The sequence below is a fragment of the Dryobates pubescens genome, chromosome 7, assembly GCF_014839835.1.
Source record: "Dryobates pubescens isolate bDryPub1 chromosome 7, bDryPub1.pri, whole genome shotgun sequence".
NCBI lineage: Eukaryota > Metazoa > Chordata > Aves > Piciformes > Picidae > Dryobates > Dryobates pubescens.
The window spans coordinates 44,617,349-44,632,442 of NC_071618.1; the positions used below are offsets into that span (position 1 = coordinate 44,617,349).

At 45.6% G+C, this 15,094-nt stretch overlaps 1 protein-coding gene across 1 annotated transcript in view; it reads right to left on the reverse strand.

Annotated features, from left to right (window-relative positions):
- Positions 1 to 11,332, reverse strand: part of INTS6 (integrator complex subunit 6) — a 45,402-nt gene extending 34,070 nt beyond the window's left edge. The window contains exons 1-3 of the mRNA XM_054163131.1: positions 10,887 to 11,332; positions 10,566 to 10,643; positions 9,663 to 9,812 (exon numbers count right to left, since the gene is read on the reverse strand). Of these exons, the coding sequence (XP_054019106.1) occupies positions 9,663 to 9,812; positions 10,566 to 10,643; positions 10,887 to 10,997 (339 nt within the window). The 5' untranslated portion in view covers positions 10,998 to 11,332. The remainder of the gene's footprint in view (positions 1 to 9,662; positions 9,813 to 10,565; positions 10,644 to 10,886) is intronic.
- Positions 11,333 to 15,094: the final 3,762 nt, after the last annotated feature.

Genomic DNA, 15,094 nt, shown 5'->3' on the forward strand with positions numbered 1-15,094 from the left:
AATGAATGGGATTTTAGAAGGCACTTGCTCCTCCTGAGCACTTTTTAAAGCAATCTTTTTAAAAAATAACCATTTGTGGCCTCAATTAACTATTTGAAGCCCCAAATATGTCATCTGACACTTGGCCTGCCCAGTCTGAAAGCCCTGCAGCAAAACTCAAAGATCCACTCGGATATTGCTTCGGTAATCAAGAATACTACAGAGACACAGCAGCTGAACTGTGCAAGGAAAGAGAAACTGCAACCTTTTCCCCCAAAATTCAGTAATAAAAATGCTAACTGGAGAGATACATTTAAGCATAGCTGTTGCTTGCTTTGCCTGAGCTTGCAACTGTGCATTCTGTAGGCAATGATTTCATTGCACGTGGAACATGCAACAAAAAAGTTCCCTGTGCCTCATACTGTTCTTACAGGTGCTCATAAATATACACATTCCATGCTTCCATGTCTTACACTGAATGCAGTGACTAAAGACTATTCAACTGCACAACTTCAGACATTTTGGAATTGTACTCAGGAAGTCTGTGCTAAGAACAAAACTAACAAAGAAAACTAAAAAAAAGTAACCCAAAGCAGGCTGGAAAAAAGCTTCAGTGCAAGAAATTACAACTTTGGAATACAAAAACCTCCTTATTGAATAGTGCACATGGGAAAAACAAAGGTAAGTTCATAATGCACAATAAAGGAATGATGAATACATGCTGTGATTTACTGAGATATCAAATTCAAAATCTCAGGATGCCACTGATGTCTGAATAGAATAGACCAGGCTGGAAAAGACCTTTGAGATCGAGTCCAACCTATCACCCAACACCATCTAATCAACTACACCATGGCCTCCAACATTACCAACTCAAGAGATTCCAAAATACCAGTTTAGTATAAATGTTTGTCCTGTTTCTTTCATCTAAGAACAGATTTAATTGAGTTCTAAATAACACATTATATAAGTGATAACTTCTTGATTAAATTTTAAGTGCTCCACTTTAGAATAGGTCCTTGGTAAGTAAGTTCTTGAATCTTGCACAATTCCATGGTTCTCTTGAGAGGGGAAAAAAAAACCCACAACCACAACACAAACAAGAAACTCCACACCAAAACAAACCAACCAAAAGCAATCCAAACACTGAGCCAGAAAACCCCTCCCTCTTCCCCAGATAATAAGAAGAGTGAAGATGCACCTTATCAGTTTGTTACAGATTAGTAAAACAATCACCACTGGAATCATATGAAATTGGATATCAAGCAACAAATCCTGGTTTCCAAAGTTAATTAACTGAATATAGTAACTGTAAGCTGCTAAAAATAGCTTATGTTTGAGCTTTTATACACTTAAAAGAACAAAGAAAAGCCAGGCAAACACTAAAATATGCAGTCACACCAAACCTGACTTCAAAGAGTCAGCCCCTAAGAACTTGGGTTTAAAGATGGTTTTGGTCATGTTTCCTAAAATTATTTCTGAACGTTTTATGCCAAAAATAAGTGACCTTGTCAAGCTTTGAGCAAGCTGGTAATTACTGCAGCCTTTCTGCTTCACAGCAATGACTTTACGTAGCTGGTCCTGGCTCAGACAGTGCAACTGACAGTGCTAAGCCAGGCCTCTGTTCTCCGTATACTGGAGAAGAGTAGAGAGTCTCACAGTTGCCAGGACCCTGAGTAGGGAAAACACACCAAAAAACAACCCCAGACAAACAAACACACTCCTACAATGGGAAAAGTCAAAGAGGGCTGTATACAAAATTATTCCCATCTTTTTTGGGGGGGGTATGAACCCAGAGTACTGACAAACTGACTGCAAGCAGCTGACTGACTGATGAACATAGGGCAATCCTTAACAACTGCCCCCAAACTCCCCCACAACTCCCTCCTGAGCTTTATCACCGGAACAGCAGCAACTTGGCTGTTTTAAAACAGATTCTTAACGATGTGGTCCACAGTCCAGCTTGCTAAGGATGTGAATCAAACATTCCTTGTACTACATTAAGTCATACTGACAACTTGAAGCAAGTTTGGCACAACTATGAGCACACGAGCAGCTGTAGATTCAGGAGGGCAAGCAGCTACACGGGGTATGTCTTGCATAGAGATGTATACAATGAAGTCAGCATTATCAGATTTAAAGCCCAAGGGGAGGGACAGAGGTGGAAGATGGCCACTGCTCACTCATATGATGAGTTCTGAGCACCACAAAAGAATGTCAGTACTCTAAATTGACCCCAATGACAAACATTCCAGGTTTGTTCAATGTAGCCTTTTGACTGAAGGAGACATGGACAAAATGCACAGGGTATTCAAGCAATGGATCTTCAAACAGCATTACTGGACAAAATCAGATGAACACCCTGCTCTCCACAAGCAGGAGCAGTTAGATATAGAAAAACAAAATATTCTATGTTAAAGGCAATGGGAATGGTTACACTGAGCAGGTAACAGATGTCATTATTGGGGTAAATGTTTCCTGGCTAAATCAACAAGACACTAAACATTATCTGCAAATCACTGTCAAAATTCCATACTGCAGACCTCACCTGCAGCACAGATCCTGCTAGACAGGGCTTCTAAAAGACTCCAAATGTTAAAGCAATGGAAGTATGTTAGACATCATCAACACTTATTTATCTTCTAGTTACCTACCATCACAGTGATGCAAGATCCACACTCACCACACACAGAGTAATTACAGTAGGATCATATTTTGACAAATCCTCTTGTCCTCTCATAAAGACCAGAAGTCTTTTCTATCCAGTGTCCTAACCACAGTCATTCAAGGCTCCTGACTACAGCAATTTCTTACCTATTTTAATTCAGCTGTAGGCACTAACCTAGTTTCCCCACTGAAAAAAAAAAATTCAGGCTTAAACCTATAGTGGACTGTAAATTCATGTAAGGTAGGGCAAATCAATTAAGTGAGCCAGAGACACTCTCTCTATAATGAAAACAACAGGTGCTTAGGTACCAGGCACTCCACTGCTCATTAATGTAAAACTGAAATTGCCTCAACAATATATTTTTGGGAAATCTAGTCCATTATAGGTCAGCTTTATGGTACTAGAGTGATTAAATACATCATAACAAATAGGAAATTCTATTTGCTGTCAATACTTAGAATTCCAACTAAAAAGTATGCTGATGCATAGCAAACACCTCATGAACACATTACATCCTTTGCAGACATCACAGCAATATACTACAGGATCATCAGAAAGGTGTTATGGCTCACAGGCTAGCCCACTTACAAAAAGAATCAAATAGATTTTTATCACAGAGGAAGTTTTTTTGTGCACAGTGCAAAGTGGACATTTCATAGGAGTCGTGCATTAGCTAGGTACTAACTCACATAAATGAGATGAAATACCAACCCGCTGCACGTACAGGTGAGAACACCCTCAAAGAAGGGCCAGATAAACCAGTGCTAAAAGGGGGGCACACTTAAGTTCTTGAAGTGGGAGATGCAGATAAATGAATATTCTACATTGTTAAAGGTACAGAATGGACAGGAAAAAGGCACCAGCAATTGCAATGCAACCACGATGAACTGAAATTCAGACATACACAAATAACAGATCTTCCAAGCTTCAGATGTGTCTACGAGAGACATTCAGTAAGAGAAGTAAAAACAAGCTTAAAGAAAATAGATGTTCACAGAGACACTGAGAAAAACCAAACCCACAACAATTTGTTCTTCACACCTAACTAAATTCCTGGTGCTTTATCCATACTTATTTGCTCTGCCTCCCAATTGGCTGTAAAGAAGTGCAAGTACTTTTCCAAAACACAGGAGTACTTCAACTATGGCACAGGCACCCTGAAGCACCCAAATAAGAAAGCTACTCCAAGGAGCCAATGATGACTTGAGGCAGTTTCAGATAGAAAGTCAAGCCAAGAGACAAAATTTGGATACTCCTAGCTCTCCTCAGACATTCTCCAATAACCTTTTAGTAAGTCCAAGAATACCAGCCAGAGACAAACATCTCTACTATCTGCTTAAGCTTTGGAACATGAATGTACTCACCTGACCCTTAAAAATCAAAGCCACAATGAACACACCCTGGCACTGCTCCCTCCACATCAAATGTGCTGAGATACTGAGCATTTAAGGATTCCAAGTGGTCAATGCATATTTGCTATTCAGAACATAAGGAAGTATCTCGCTTCTGCCAGTGAAACAGATTGACGAGATCATTTTCATCAGAACAAATCAAGTACTTGGTGTAAGCCTGTTTCAGCTTATAAACTCTCTAAAAATAAAGTGGATTAGAACTAGACACAGAATTTTAAGAACACTTAAGTTTGGTGTGAATACTGGGACTGGCAGTGAACTCTGGGAACACTGAAAACGGTGGATTTCCACCTCACAACACCTATACCCACTTGCAACAGTATCTGCTGTAGCTCTCATTAAAGGATACTACAAAACAAACTGGAAAGTTAGAAACATTATGAGCAGGCAAGAAGGCATGTTTAAAGATTACAGCCTAAAGTATAAATTAGAAGCAATATGCTTAATTTCATCATGTAGGAGGTGAGAAAGATTGACTTTCACAAGCACTGCACATACAGATCTTTGACATTAATAGGCACATAGGTTCAGATTAAAACCATTTCTATTCCACAGAAAAGAGGCAACTATAAATCCTTTCATACATTCACTTCTGTGATTACCATGCCTCAGCCTGCTATGCTGTTTTCTGCTGCCTGAAACTGTCCCATTTGGGGTTTTTTTGGGAAGTGGTAAAAAGACAGACTGGGAGAGCTGCTCCGGAGGTGCAAACCTCTGCTTTCTCCAAGAGGAGAAGAAAATGGCCTGTGCAACTGTGCCAGCATGACAAAGCAGGAAATGCTAACCCAAGCTTTGGTTCCAGATTTGGATAGACTCTCAACACTGGTCATTTCAGTACAGTGTTTATAACCTCAGAAAGCCAAGACAGAAGTCATGCTCAAAGGACTACAGTTTATGCAAGCAAGGAAATCCAGCGAGGCTCCTCAGAAAACCACTGGGAAACAAAGCTGCTCGACAACTTAAAAGCAAAACCAGAATGCCAAAAGCATATTAAACACAAGGTTAAGGGGCAGTAGTTCATGTGATTGTTGGGCTGTCTCTTTTTTTAAGCAGATCCCTGACACAGATAAGCAAGAAGTCAGTCTACAACATGTGACTTAAAATCAATACTGTTGTGTGCCTACAAGCACAATTAGACTTCTCTCTCAAGCATGCCTTTTACATGTATTGGGAATACTATAGTTATTTAAGCCATTATGGCCAAACATCATGATCTCTACAGATCAGTACTGAGTTTTACCATGTGAACACATCAGAGATACTGCTGTTGTACTTACAAATGGGTCTACCCATATATTCAGAGAGAGCTACAAAGCAGCAGTTAACTCCAGATGATCACACATGGGATGAATAAAACCCTTGGGGGGAAAAAAAATAACCTGTGGAGTTTAAAAACTATGTGGCACAACTTTCAACTTCCAGGTGAGGAATAGGTCCTTCCAGCCATCAGCATATTTGTGAATTCACAAAATATTCTTAATCAGCTGAATTGCATTTGGATTCTAGTTTGTCTCCAAAGTTCTGTTATGCCTGTGTACATGTGAAATGCACTGCAGAAAAAAAAGGCTTTTACCAAGGCCACACGCAGCACTGCAAGTCGTCAAAAGAGTTCCAGGTTTAGTACTTGTCTCAATGCAGAGAGCACCTCATTCATTGCTGTGAATGAAAAACACCAAGTCCACTTGGATTAGAGCAACATTACAGCTGACTTTGTTTCAAAACAACTCAGCGTGTGTTTTTGTTGCATCAAATTTGTTTGAAAGTCCAGCTCCTCTCTAATCCACTTTTACCATGTCAGTAATAATTACGATGCTGAACAACACATGCAAGATACTCTAGTGAGATAAAAAAGCTCATAAAAAGCTTCTGTTATTGCCAAGAATTGTTTCTAGCTGCAATATTAAAATACAATTTCACCCTGAAAAAAATACCTTGATATATCAGATCAATCACTTTGAAATTCCCTCAGATAAGGACATTTTATCCTCTCAAACCTCATCCTATGCAATACTGCTGAAAAAAAACAGTAGAGAGACTTTCATTACTCAAATAACAATAGGCAGGGGGAAACACAAGGTACGAGAGAATCGGAGCTCCAGCAATTTCAAACATCCATCAGATGCAGGTTTTGGCAGTGCTGTGTTGCTCCTTTGCACATGAAGTATCAAAACACCACTGATACATATTATACCTACCTTAGAGTCAGGGCTCAGTCCTAGAAACTTCACTACAAATAACTGAAGTACCTAGATTGTTCAACCATTTGTTTTCATTTTACACTCTTCTAACAGCAGCTACATTTCTCATGTTTTGGGTTTCTGCACAAACATCTATTAGTATTTAACCCTTCAATCAACTCCAAAAATCTGGACATCTACCTCACTTGAAACTACTCCATTAAACTGTGACTACACATGTACTGCTGGATTAGCCTTAGCCATAATATTTAAGAGAGTACTACAAGAGGCCATAAAAGCTGCTAGTAAAAGGCTTGGGATTTCAGACTACCTGAAACAACAGAGAAGCTGAATTGGGGGAAACATTACCAAGAGAATGAGCTAAGCACGAACTGGGCTAACGAAGCCTGGTTTGTGTGGTATGACATTGAGCCATTACTGAACTTCTCGAGTTCAAATCACTTTCTTCCTGAAGACATCCAAGTCCTGCATTTTTCCCTAAGCTTTTTATAAAAATGCAAGAGGTGAAGAGGACAACTATTTTTAGTGAAAGCAAAAAGCTGACACCCTATTTGAAGGCTCATTCGTCTGCTATCATGACCAGTACAAAGCACAAGGCAGCAGGGAAAAATACAACTATTGTTGGACTGAAGCAATGTAATACAGGATCTATCAACCTGAAAGTGATATAAAAATTAAAGGAATAGTCACCTTAAAAGGTGTACTTTTCAAACTCTTTTGTGGTTGACAACCTTCACAAAAATGTGACTCTAGCCACCCTAGGTAAGGCAAAGGGTTTACACAAAGCCATACAACAGTACTAACAACAACTTTCCAGGATCTCGACAATCTAAATGAACTGACAGAGACCCTTTGAGCCCTGAATGTGTGCAACTGTGGTCAGCTGATGCAGCTGTACACTTGGTAACTCAATCTTCATGCACAACTGAGTCAGTACTTCTCCACTGGAAAGGTAATATGAATAACACTCATATTAAAAACCCCAACATTGACACTGCAAGAAAATAGGAAGCAGGACATTCTCCTCCATTTCAGAATCACTCTTGTTTTGGAGGTCAGCTGATGGAGAACTCTGGTCTACTTTGAAAGAAATCAAGTACAGTGAGTCAGACTGCCATTTAAATACACAGTTCATACTCAGCAGAGGGACAAGACAGCATGCCTTTGGATGACACCACCAGACAAGCCCATCAAGCTTGTATGACGTGTTGCTGTTTGCACATCCCATAAAAACCTGTTTTACAGTTTGTACAGTTTGATCTTGGAAACTATCTTAGAAGCTTATCAATACACCAAAACAGCAAGTGTGATAGTCAAAAGATGTCAGGCCAGAGAGATTTTTTTCCCAGCAAAAAGCTCAGTAAGAGTTTAGATTTATTATCTGAAGTGTGGTGTTGCATGAAGTAATCTACAGGCTGCAGTTTAGTACAATTATCTTTTTCTCCCACTCTAGGATAATCACTCTTCAAACATGTGTCTGTTATAGTTTAGTTAGGTATTCCAATATTTGATGATCTCAATATCTGCAACTGCTTTTAAGAAGTGAATCAGCACTTTATGTCCTGAGTGAAAACTATGTCAAATGCAACTGAGCATCACAATGACTTTTATTATCCTGGTTTTGTACATTCCTCACACCATGTACATTTAAATACCCATTTGTCTTGAGAGTAGCCACGAATGACAGGAATCTGACAGGATATGACAGAGTACTGAAAGGCCAGTGTGTAGGTGAAGAAAGTTAACTGCCCTGGATCTCATCCTGGGAGTGCTGAAAGACCATTTAAGTGCTCCAGAATTTGATCTAATTTATGAAAAACCACTGCTTTGATTAGTAGAGCCCAAATGGGAACTTGTGACTTCAGCAGCAGATGACCTGGCACTTGAAATACATTAATCTATTTTTGCAGACACTAAAAAGAGTAAGAATTTGTCTTTAGTCACCTGACTGCATATGTGAGCACCTCTTCAGTAACCAGCTCCACATGTGGAACCAAGCAAACAATGTGCCAAAGCAAGGTGAGTTCAAGCCCAGACAGACTTGTAACCAGGTAAGATCGGAGCAAAAGTAATTGCTTCCTGGATAACAGAGCAACTATTTACAGTTATGCACAAAACTCTGATTCAAAACAGCCATGACAACTCAGCTGCCTGCTTGATTGAGTAGTTGAGCACCACTGGTTTACTTAGAGCAAAGTTTTTGACACAGGTTTCAGTGGAGTGCTAGAACTATCAGCAGCAATGGGAAAGAGCAAGTACTTCACATGTGCACCTAAGCCAGGAAGTGTTCAAAAGAGCTTCATAGAGCTCACGTAACTAAACATCAGAAAATGAGAGAGATCAGCACACAGATGTGTAAGAAGACAGCAGATGGTAACGGGGGGGGGGGCGGAAATTACCGTGTGCAAAACCAGCACTTTTTTTTCACCAAAAAGTTTCATCACTAAACTGGCATTTTCAAAATGTTTAGCCCCACTTGGTCACCTAGTGGCAAGGCCATACAATGCAACATGAGAAATTTCCTTCCCAAACCAACATGGCATGGCATCACACACTCTGCTTAGACTGGAAAGGGAGAAAGAGAACTTACTTCCACAGCCACCCTCCCCTGCTAAATACAAAGAGCAGTAACTAATCCTCAGGTCGTAGAGGGAGCAGAGATTCAAGTTAGTACACCCTATGTGAAAAGCACGGTATGCTTTGCCTAACATTCATGTCCTTCACATGAAACAAACCCAGGGCTTGATCCAGTGTCAGGAAGAACTGGGTATGCTTCCTAAGCACATGTTAAACCTAGAGTTTGTCAGCTAGAAACTCGTACCAATGAGCAAGAGAATGCTGGCCCATGCCCAAAGAAAAGAGTCCTGCTTTAAAGGGATAGCTGCAACATAGACATTAGAAAAGCACAGCTTCTCAAGACTGTGATGTAACCTGTAGGTTTATAAAAATGCAGGTACACTGAGAAAACTTGTAGCAAACTCATTGGAAAGAAAGGGTTTTGGCAAAGTTGTGCTCCATTTGGTACTTTGGAACATGCAGAGTCATGAGGAATATGGCTCATCTCCTACATGATTCTATAGCACTCTAGAGAGAAAGTCAAGTTCTCATGAACCCCACCAGGCTCACCAGTTACAGGTCTGAAACAGAGACTTGATACAAAAAAGCCAAAGTTTAACTGAGAAGGTCAACTTGGGGGCTACATGACAAGAGGAAAAGTGAGGAGTAACTGCAGCGTGGGGTTGGGTTTTAAAAAGGAAACGTTTGGTACCCAACTACAGTCAGTGACTGCACTTCTTCCTTTGAAGCCCCAACATGGAGCGTTACATGAAGATGCACACTTTGGACACTTCAGCCTCTGGGAAGTTTGTGTTTTAGGATTTTTCCACCTATTAATAGTCAACCTACCTGCCCATAGTTGTCTATGCCAGTTACTAATCTATTTAAGTTTAATAAATCAAAAGCTGTCCTGAGGGACTGGCCAAGAGTCGTAAGTCCTTCAGCTTGAAGGTTTTTCAGTTCATTCATAAACGTTGCATGGTTTTCCTTCCAGCCAGCCTGAAAAGAGAGATGTGAGAAGACTTATTCTCCATGTCTGTGCTTTGCTATCCTGTTAAATGAGGAAGTGCATTCCTTGGTGCATGCAGCTCACTAGAAATGCTAACAAAACACCACGTAAGTTACTCATATTTAGTGTCATTTCATAAATCCTGAAAAGATGTACTTCTCTCAAAGCTTGGAGCTCCCAATCTGTCAGGTTAGGATTTGGTTAGCTGTTCCACAGGACAAATTTCTGTGAAATCACCAATGCACAAACCTTGCAGCTATTTACACCGCTCTCCCACAGCCCTTTCTGGATGAAAGCCGACTGCACTGTGAAGCGACCTCCAACAGGTTCACGGTCTTGTGTCATGTGGACCCACCGGGGTACGTGTCCACCCCCCGTCCCGGCGGGGGTAAGGGAAAAGCCATCTCCTTCCGACTAAAGTCGGTCCTTCCCCTGTTCGCCCCTTCCAAGCTGAACTCTCCTTGGAGTTGCTGTCACTTCTCCCAACTTAAATAAATATCCCCCACAGTTCATTGCTGCTCACACACACCACACAGGGAAAAAATGTCGGCCATGTTGATGTCAGCGATGCCGCCGCCGCCGCCAGAGCCCCTGTGTGCCGAGCTCCCCCGGACCGCCGGCAGCCAGGGCGAGGCAGGCGGGGGGGCGGCCGCCAGCAGCGGCCCGCGGCGGCGCGGAGGGGCCGGAAGGAGGCCGGGGGGAGAGGGGGGGAGCGGCAGGAGGAGGGGTTGAGCGGGGGTTACCTTGATAGCGTAGGGAGGCTCCTCGAAAGTGACCAGCATGTACCTGTCTCCCCTGCTGGCCGGGTCCCGGGCTCGGAGCTGCAGCGCGGGGGACAAAGCGGAGAGTGAGCCAAGTGGTGGCGGTGCCGCCGGAGCCCCCGGACTTGGTTCGGCGCGGCCCGGCACGGCCCTTCCCTCCCTGCCCGCACACACACGCACTCCCGCCCGCCCTCGCCCCGCGCCCCCGGCCCAGGCAGCCCCCCGCGCCCTGCCTCCCCCCTCCCCTCCCCGCGCAGTCACTCTCGCTCTCTCTCGCCTCCTCTCGCAAGGCAGAGCCGGTACCTTCATGAAAGTCTCTACAGCGCCTTTGGCTATGTCCAGATAGGTGGTGCCCAGATGGGTGCGCTGGTTCATGGAGGCGGACGTGTCTATCAGGAAGAGTAAGATGGGCATAGTGCGGAGGGGCCGGCGGCCGGGCGGCTACATGGACAGCGGGTGGGGGGCTGAGGGGAGAACCGCGGGGCGGGTTGGAAGGAAGGGTAGGGGAAGAAGAGGGACAGCAGAGGAGTAAGTGGCTGTGAGTGCTCTGCACGGGGAAGGGCGCCTCCCCGCTGCCCCTCTGCCGAGGCGGGGGGGAAGGGGGGGCAGCCCTGCCTGCCCTGCCCTCCTTTGTGTGAGGGGCCTGCTCTAGCCCAACACAGGCTGGTTTACGAGGGAGAGGCGGATAGGGCTGCGCTGCTGGCTAACCTTCCCCCCCACCACCACCTTCCTCCTCCACCGCCGCCCGCCCTCCCCTCCCCCTGTTGATGTTACTCAGAAGTTTCAGGCGGAACAGCCGCAGCCCCGCCACCCCAGCACTTTCTCGCTCTGACTGAGGCGCTTCCTCGCTCGCCGCCCGCTTTTAAGGCAGCCTGGGCAGGTCGGGGCCCTCCTCCGAAGGACACGTCCCCGCCCCACGTGACCACCTATCAGCCGCACCATAGGGCTCTCGGCAAGCCCTTCATTAGCATATTCAAATCGCGGGGGGGGCAGCGGGGGAGCGGCCGAAGTCGCGGAGGGAGAGGGCGGCGGGGGAGCGGTTCTGCTGCGCAGGCGCAGTGGCGCGGATTAGGGGGTTGGCCGAGGTACGCGGGCAGGGCTGCGTCGCGCCGAGCCGAGCCGGCTTGCGTTGTGCTCCTCTTTAGGTGGTCGTTCACGGGGCGCGGATATGAGGAGGGGTGGAGGGAGAACGCGGCAGCGGGAGCCGGGGGAGGCCCAGCGCCGCCAGCACTTTCGCCGGGCTATTTGGAGAGCTCTGCGGTGACGCCTCCTGCGGGGGCAGTGCCTGGCCCGGCCCGCCCTCTCGGCGGCGCGGTGGCGTTGGGCGGGAGGCGGCCGCTGTGGAAGGGTGGCGAGGGAGGTCCCGGGGGCCGCGGGCTGCTACAGGCTGCCCCGCGGCGGCCGGGGCGGTGACTGTGGCGCTGTGGTTTGTCCCCGCCGGCAGCGGGCGGGTGAGTCACGGGGGGGAGGGGGAAGGCGCTGGCTCCCCCCTCAGTCTGACGAGTGTCGCGGCTCCCCTTGAGGCTGCGGGAAGGTCCTCCGAGGCGCTGGGCCGGGCCGCGGAGGGCCCCCACTTGCCCAGGCGTATCCTCTCTTTTCCCCTGCAGGAAAAGAACCCTTTAGAGACGGGCTTTACACAGCGCTCGGATGTCAGTGTGGCCCCCTAAGCTTAGAGGGGGCAGCCAGGGACCCCGAGGTCAGCCGGGAGCAGCGTGCCCTCTCCTCAAGGGAACTTAGGCGCTTGGCAGGGAATCCTTCAGCCGTCTGTCGCATCCACGAGGTTTAAGATGTGGAAAACGGTGGTTGGTACCACTCGAATGATTAATTCCCAGAGACGTGATCTGGCCTTCCACTCGATCCTCAGGGAAAAAAACAAACAATCATTTAAAAGCACTGGGTAGCGTTGCTGTGACCTTTCCCCTTATGTACAGGCACATACTAACACCCGTGTTTCTTTGATCCAGGCTGAGGATCTACTTCAGAGACGTCATGTAATTGTGCAGTGTTAATGGTAAAGTTCTCAGTTGTTATTTAATAGTTTGGGGTTGGGTTTGGTCTGTTTTTTTCAGCAGCAATTGAGTCTCTGTGCTTTCTGCTGACATAGCTTTGAAGCAGTAACTCCAGAGCCATTTCTTAGTATAATCTGTTCAGGGGATTGCTCTGCTTCCTATCTGTTATTTTATTTCTCCCCATCCAGCTGATGTGCTCCCACAGCCGCTGTACTGGAAGGTATGAAGCTACTGTGCTCCTGCCTTCTCCCAAAATAAAATTGGCCATGTCCTCGTTTGATTCTTCCAGGCAAGATGTCTCTCTTGTTAGGCCAGCCCTGGTTTGGCCTGTGTTCAGGTTGGTTTGTTTGGCTGGGTTTTTTTTTTAAGACTAATGGCAGATTGGCATCTAATTTCTAGGAAGAGAGGAGGATACAATCATTTTTCCATTACAAATTGGTATGCATTCTTATGCCTGTCAGCAGCTTATTTAGGCTTTCCAGTCAAGGCTGTGTCTATGGCTTGTACTGTTCTTACCATGCACTGGGGTGAAGTCAGGGACACTCACCTTCCAGCCCAATTTGCCATTCAAAGCCATTAAGGAATCTCCAATCTCAAGAACACTCTGAGAGCTGGGCAGGAATCTTTGAAGTTGATGCAGACCAATATGCAGCAACTGGTTTTCTTAGGAAGCAACATCTTAGAGTATCACTTAGTGTGGATCTTGCTGGTGGCAGTGAGAGTGGCCAACCTTGTGTACATCCAGCGGCTCTCAAGCTGATTGTACCTTTCCAGCAGTTCAATGTTAGAGCTCTGTCAGTGGTGCTGTGCCTCCTAACCAGCAGCAAGGTTATTCTGGTACTGGTTGTAGTGGTTAACCTGAATGCCTGCTGGCAGAGGAAGCAAGCCAGCAGGTGCTGCAGAGGCCATGTTGTTGGGTTGCACTGGAATCCAGCTGCATACTAGCCCCTTTCACACTAATAAATATTTAGGCTAGACTTGATTCACAGTCATTTTCTCTCTGTAGGGGTGTTTTGGGACACCCTCCCCTCAGCTCCTCACAGGAAGTCTCAGGTGTCTTCTGTGGCTCCGAAGGTCAGCAAGAGTAGCTGTTGCTAGAGTGGTAACTGTGATGGGTTACGCCCATCCTGGAAGCAGGAGGGGGAGGGCTTGTGAGAGCATTGCCCTCCCTGCAGGGGGTTTTCCCCCTAGGAAACTGAGTTAGTCTGTTCCATTCCCCCTCCCTGTCCAGCAAGCCTATAAAAAGGAGGACACTGCAGCCATTAGCTCTTGGCCCCTACCTTTACAGTATCACAGTATCACCAAGGTTGGAAGAGACCTAGAGGATTATCGAGTCCAACCTGCCACCCAACACCTCATGACTACTAAACCATGGCACCAAGTGCCACATCCAATCCCCTCTTGAACACCTCCAGGGATGGTGACTCCACTACCTCCCTGGGCACATTCCAATGACAAATGACTCTCTCAGTGAAGAACTTTCTCTTTGCCTGGATGAGGACTGCTGCTAGCTCCCTGCGTCTCTGCCACGTGGTCAGGCCTGATCCTTCTTCCTGCTACCTCCACACCTCTTCAAAGAGACTGGTTTTGTAGTCTTTTTTCCCATCCATCCTTGTTCCTTACCTTTGTGAACCCTACCTGTTATTATTACATATATATATATAGTTTAAAGAAAGTTCTTTACTGCTCTACTTCCAAGCCAACTCCACATTATTTCTTGGTGGATTTGCTCTTTCCCTTTCTTTTCCTCTCTATTGGGAAAGAGGAAAGGGGAGGGGGGGAGGGATTCTCAGCCTTGCCCCCATCTGAGCTCTTAAGTCCCAGTTAGGGCTCAAACCACTACACTAACTTGTCTCCATGAGGTGGTGGGATTCAAGTTGTTAAGGCCACAGTGCTGCCTTAACAAATCATGCCTTGAGATTAGTAACTGCATTTGGGAGGAAGTTGAGTGAGTGCATGATGTCAGCCTCTAATTGGCTTCTTCTCACATCCCTGAGACAGGCACATTCTTCAAAGAGGATCTTTTGTTTGGATGTAGCTGATGGTTTAGTGACCATCCTAATAAAAACAGCATCCTTTTATGTGTCAAGCACCAGGTATCTTCTTGGAGAACATCCCACAAATGGGAATTCTTCAATGATTCCTTCTTCTAAGTGCTGGGCAAAAGGCATTTGGGAGTCCTTGCCACACCAGGAAAATGTCATGGTGAGAACCAGCCTGGGTCATGGAGACTTTGAATCAGTCCTGGAGGGCCATTTGGAATTTAAAAATTGGGCTGCCAGGAAAAAACTAAACATCTTAACTCTTCATGGTTGAATGGGTCACAAACCAGCATGGATTCTGAATCACCTTGGAGAACTGCAAGCTGCAGGCATGCTGTAATTTTCTTATCAACACAAGAGGAAAGCAGAGCTGAAGCAGCTTGGCCCACTCTACCCCTAGTCCCCTCAGCCCCAATGATTCTGACTGATAGAGGAATCCCTCAGACAAAACTTGTACAGC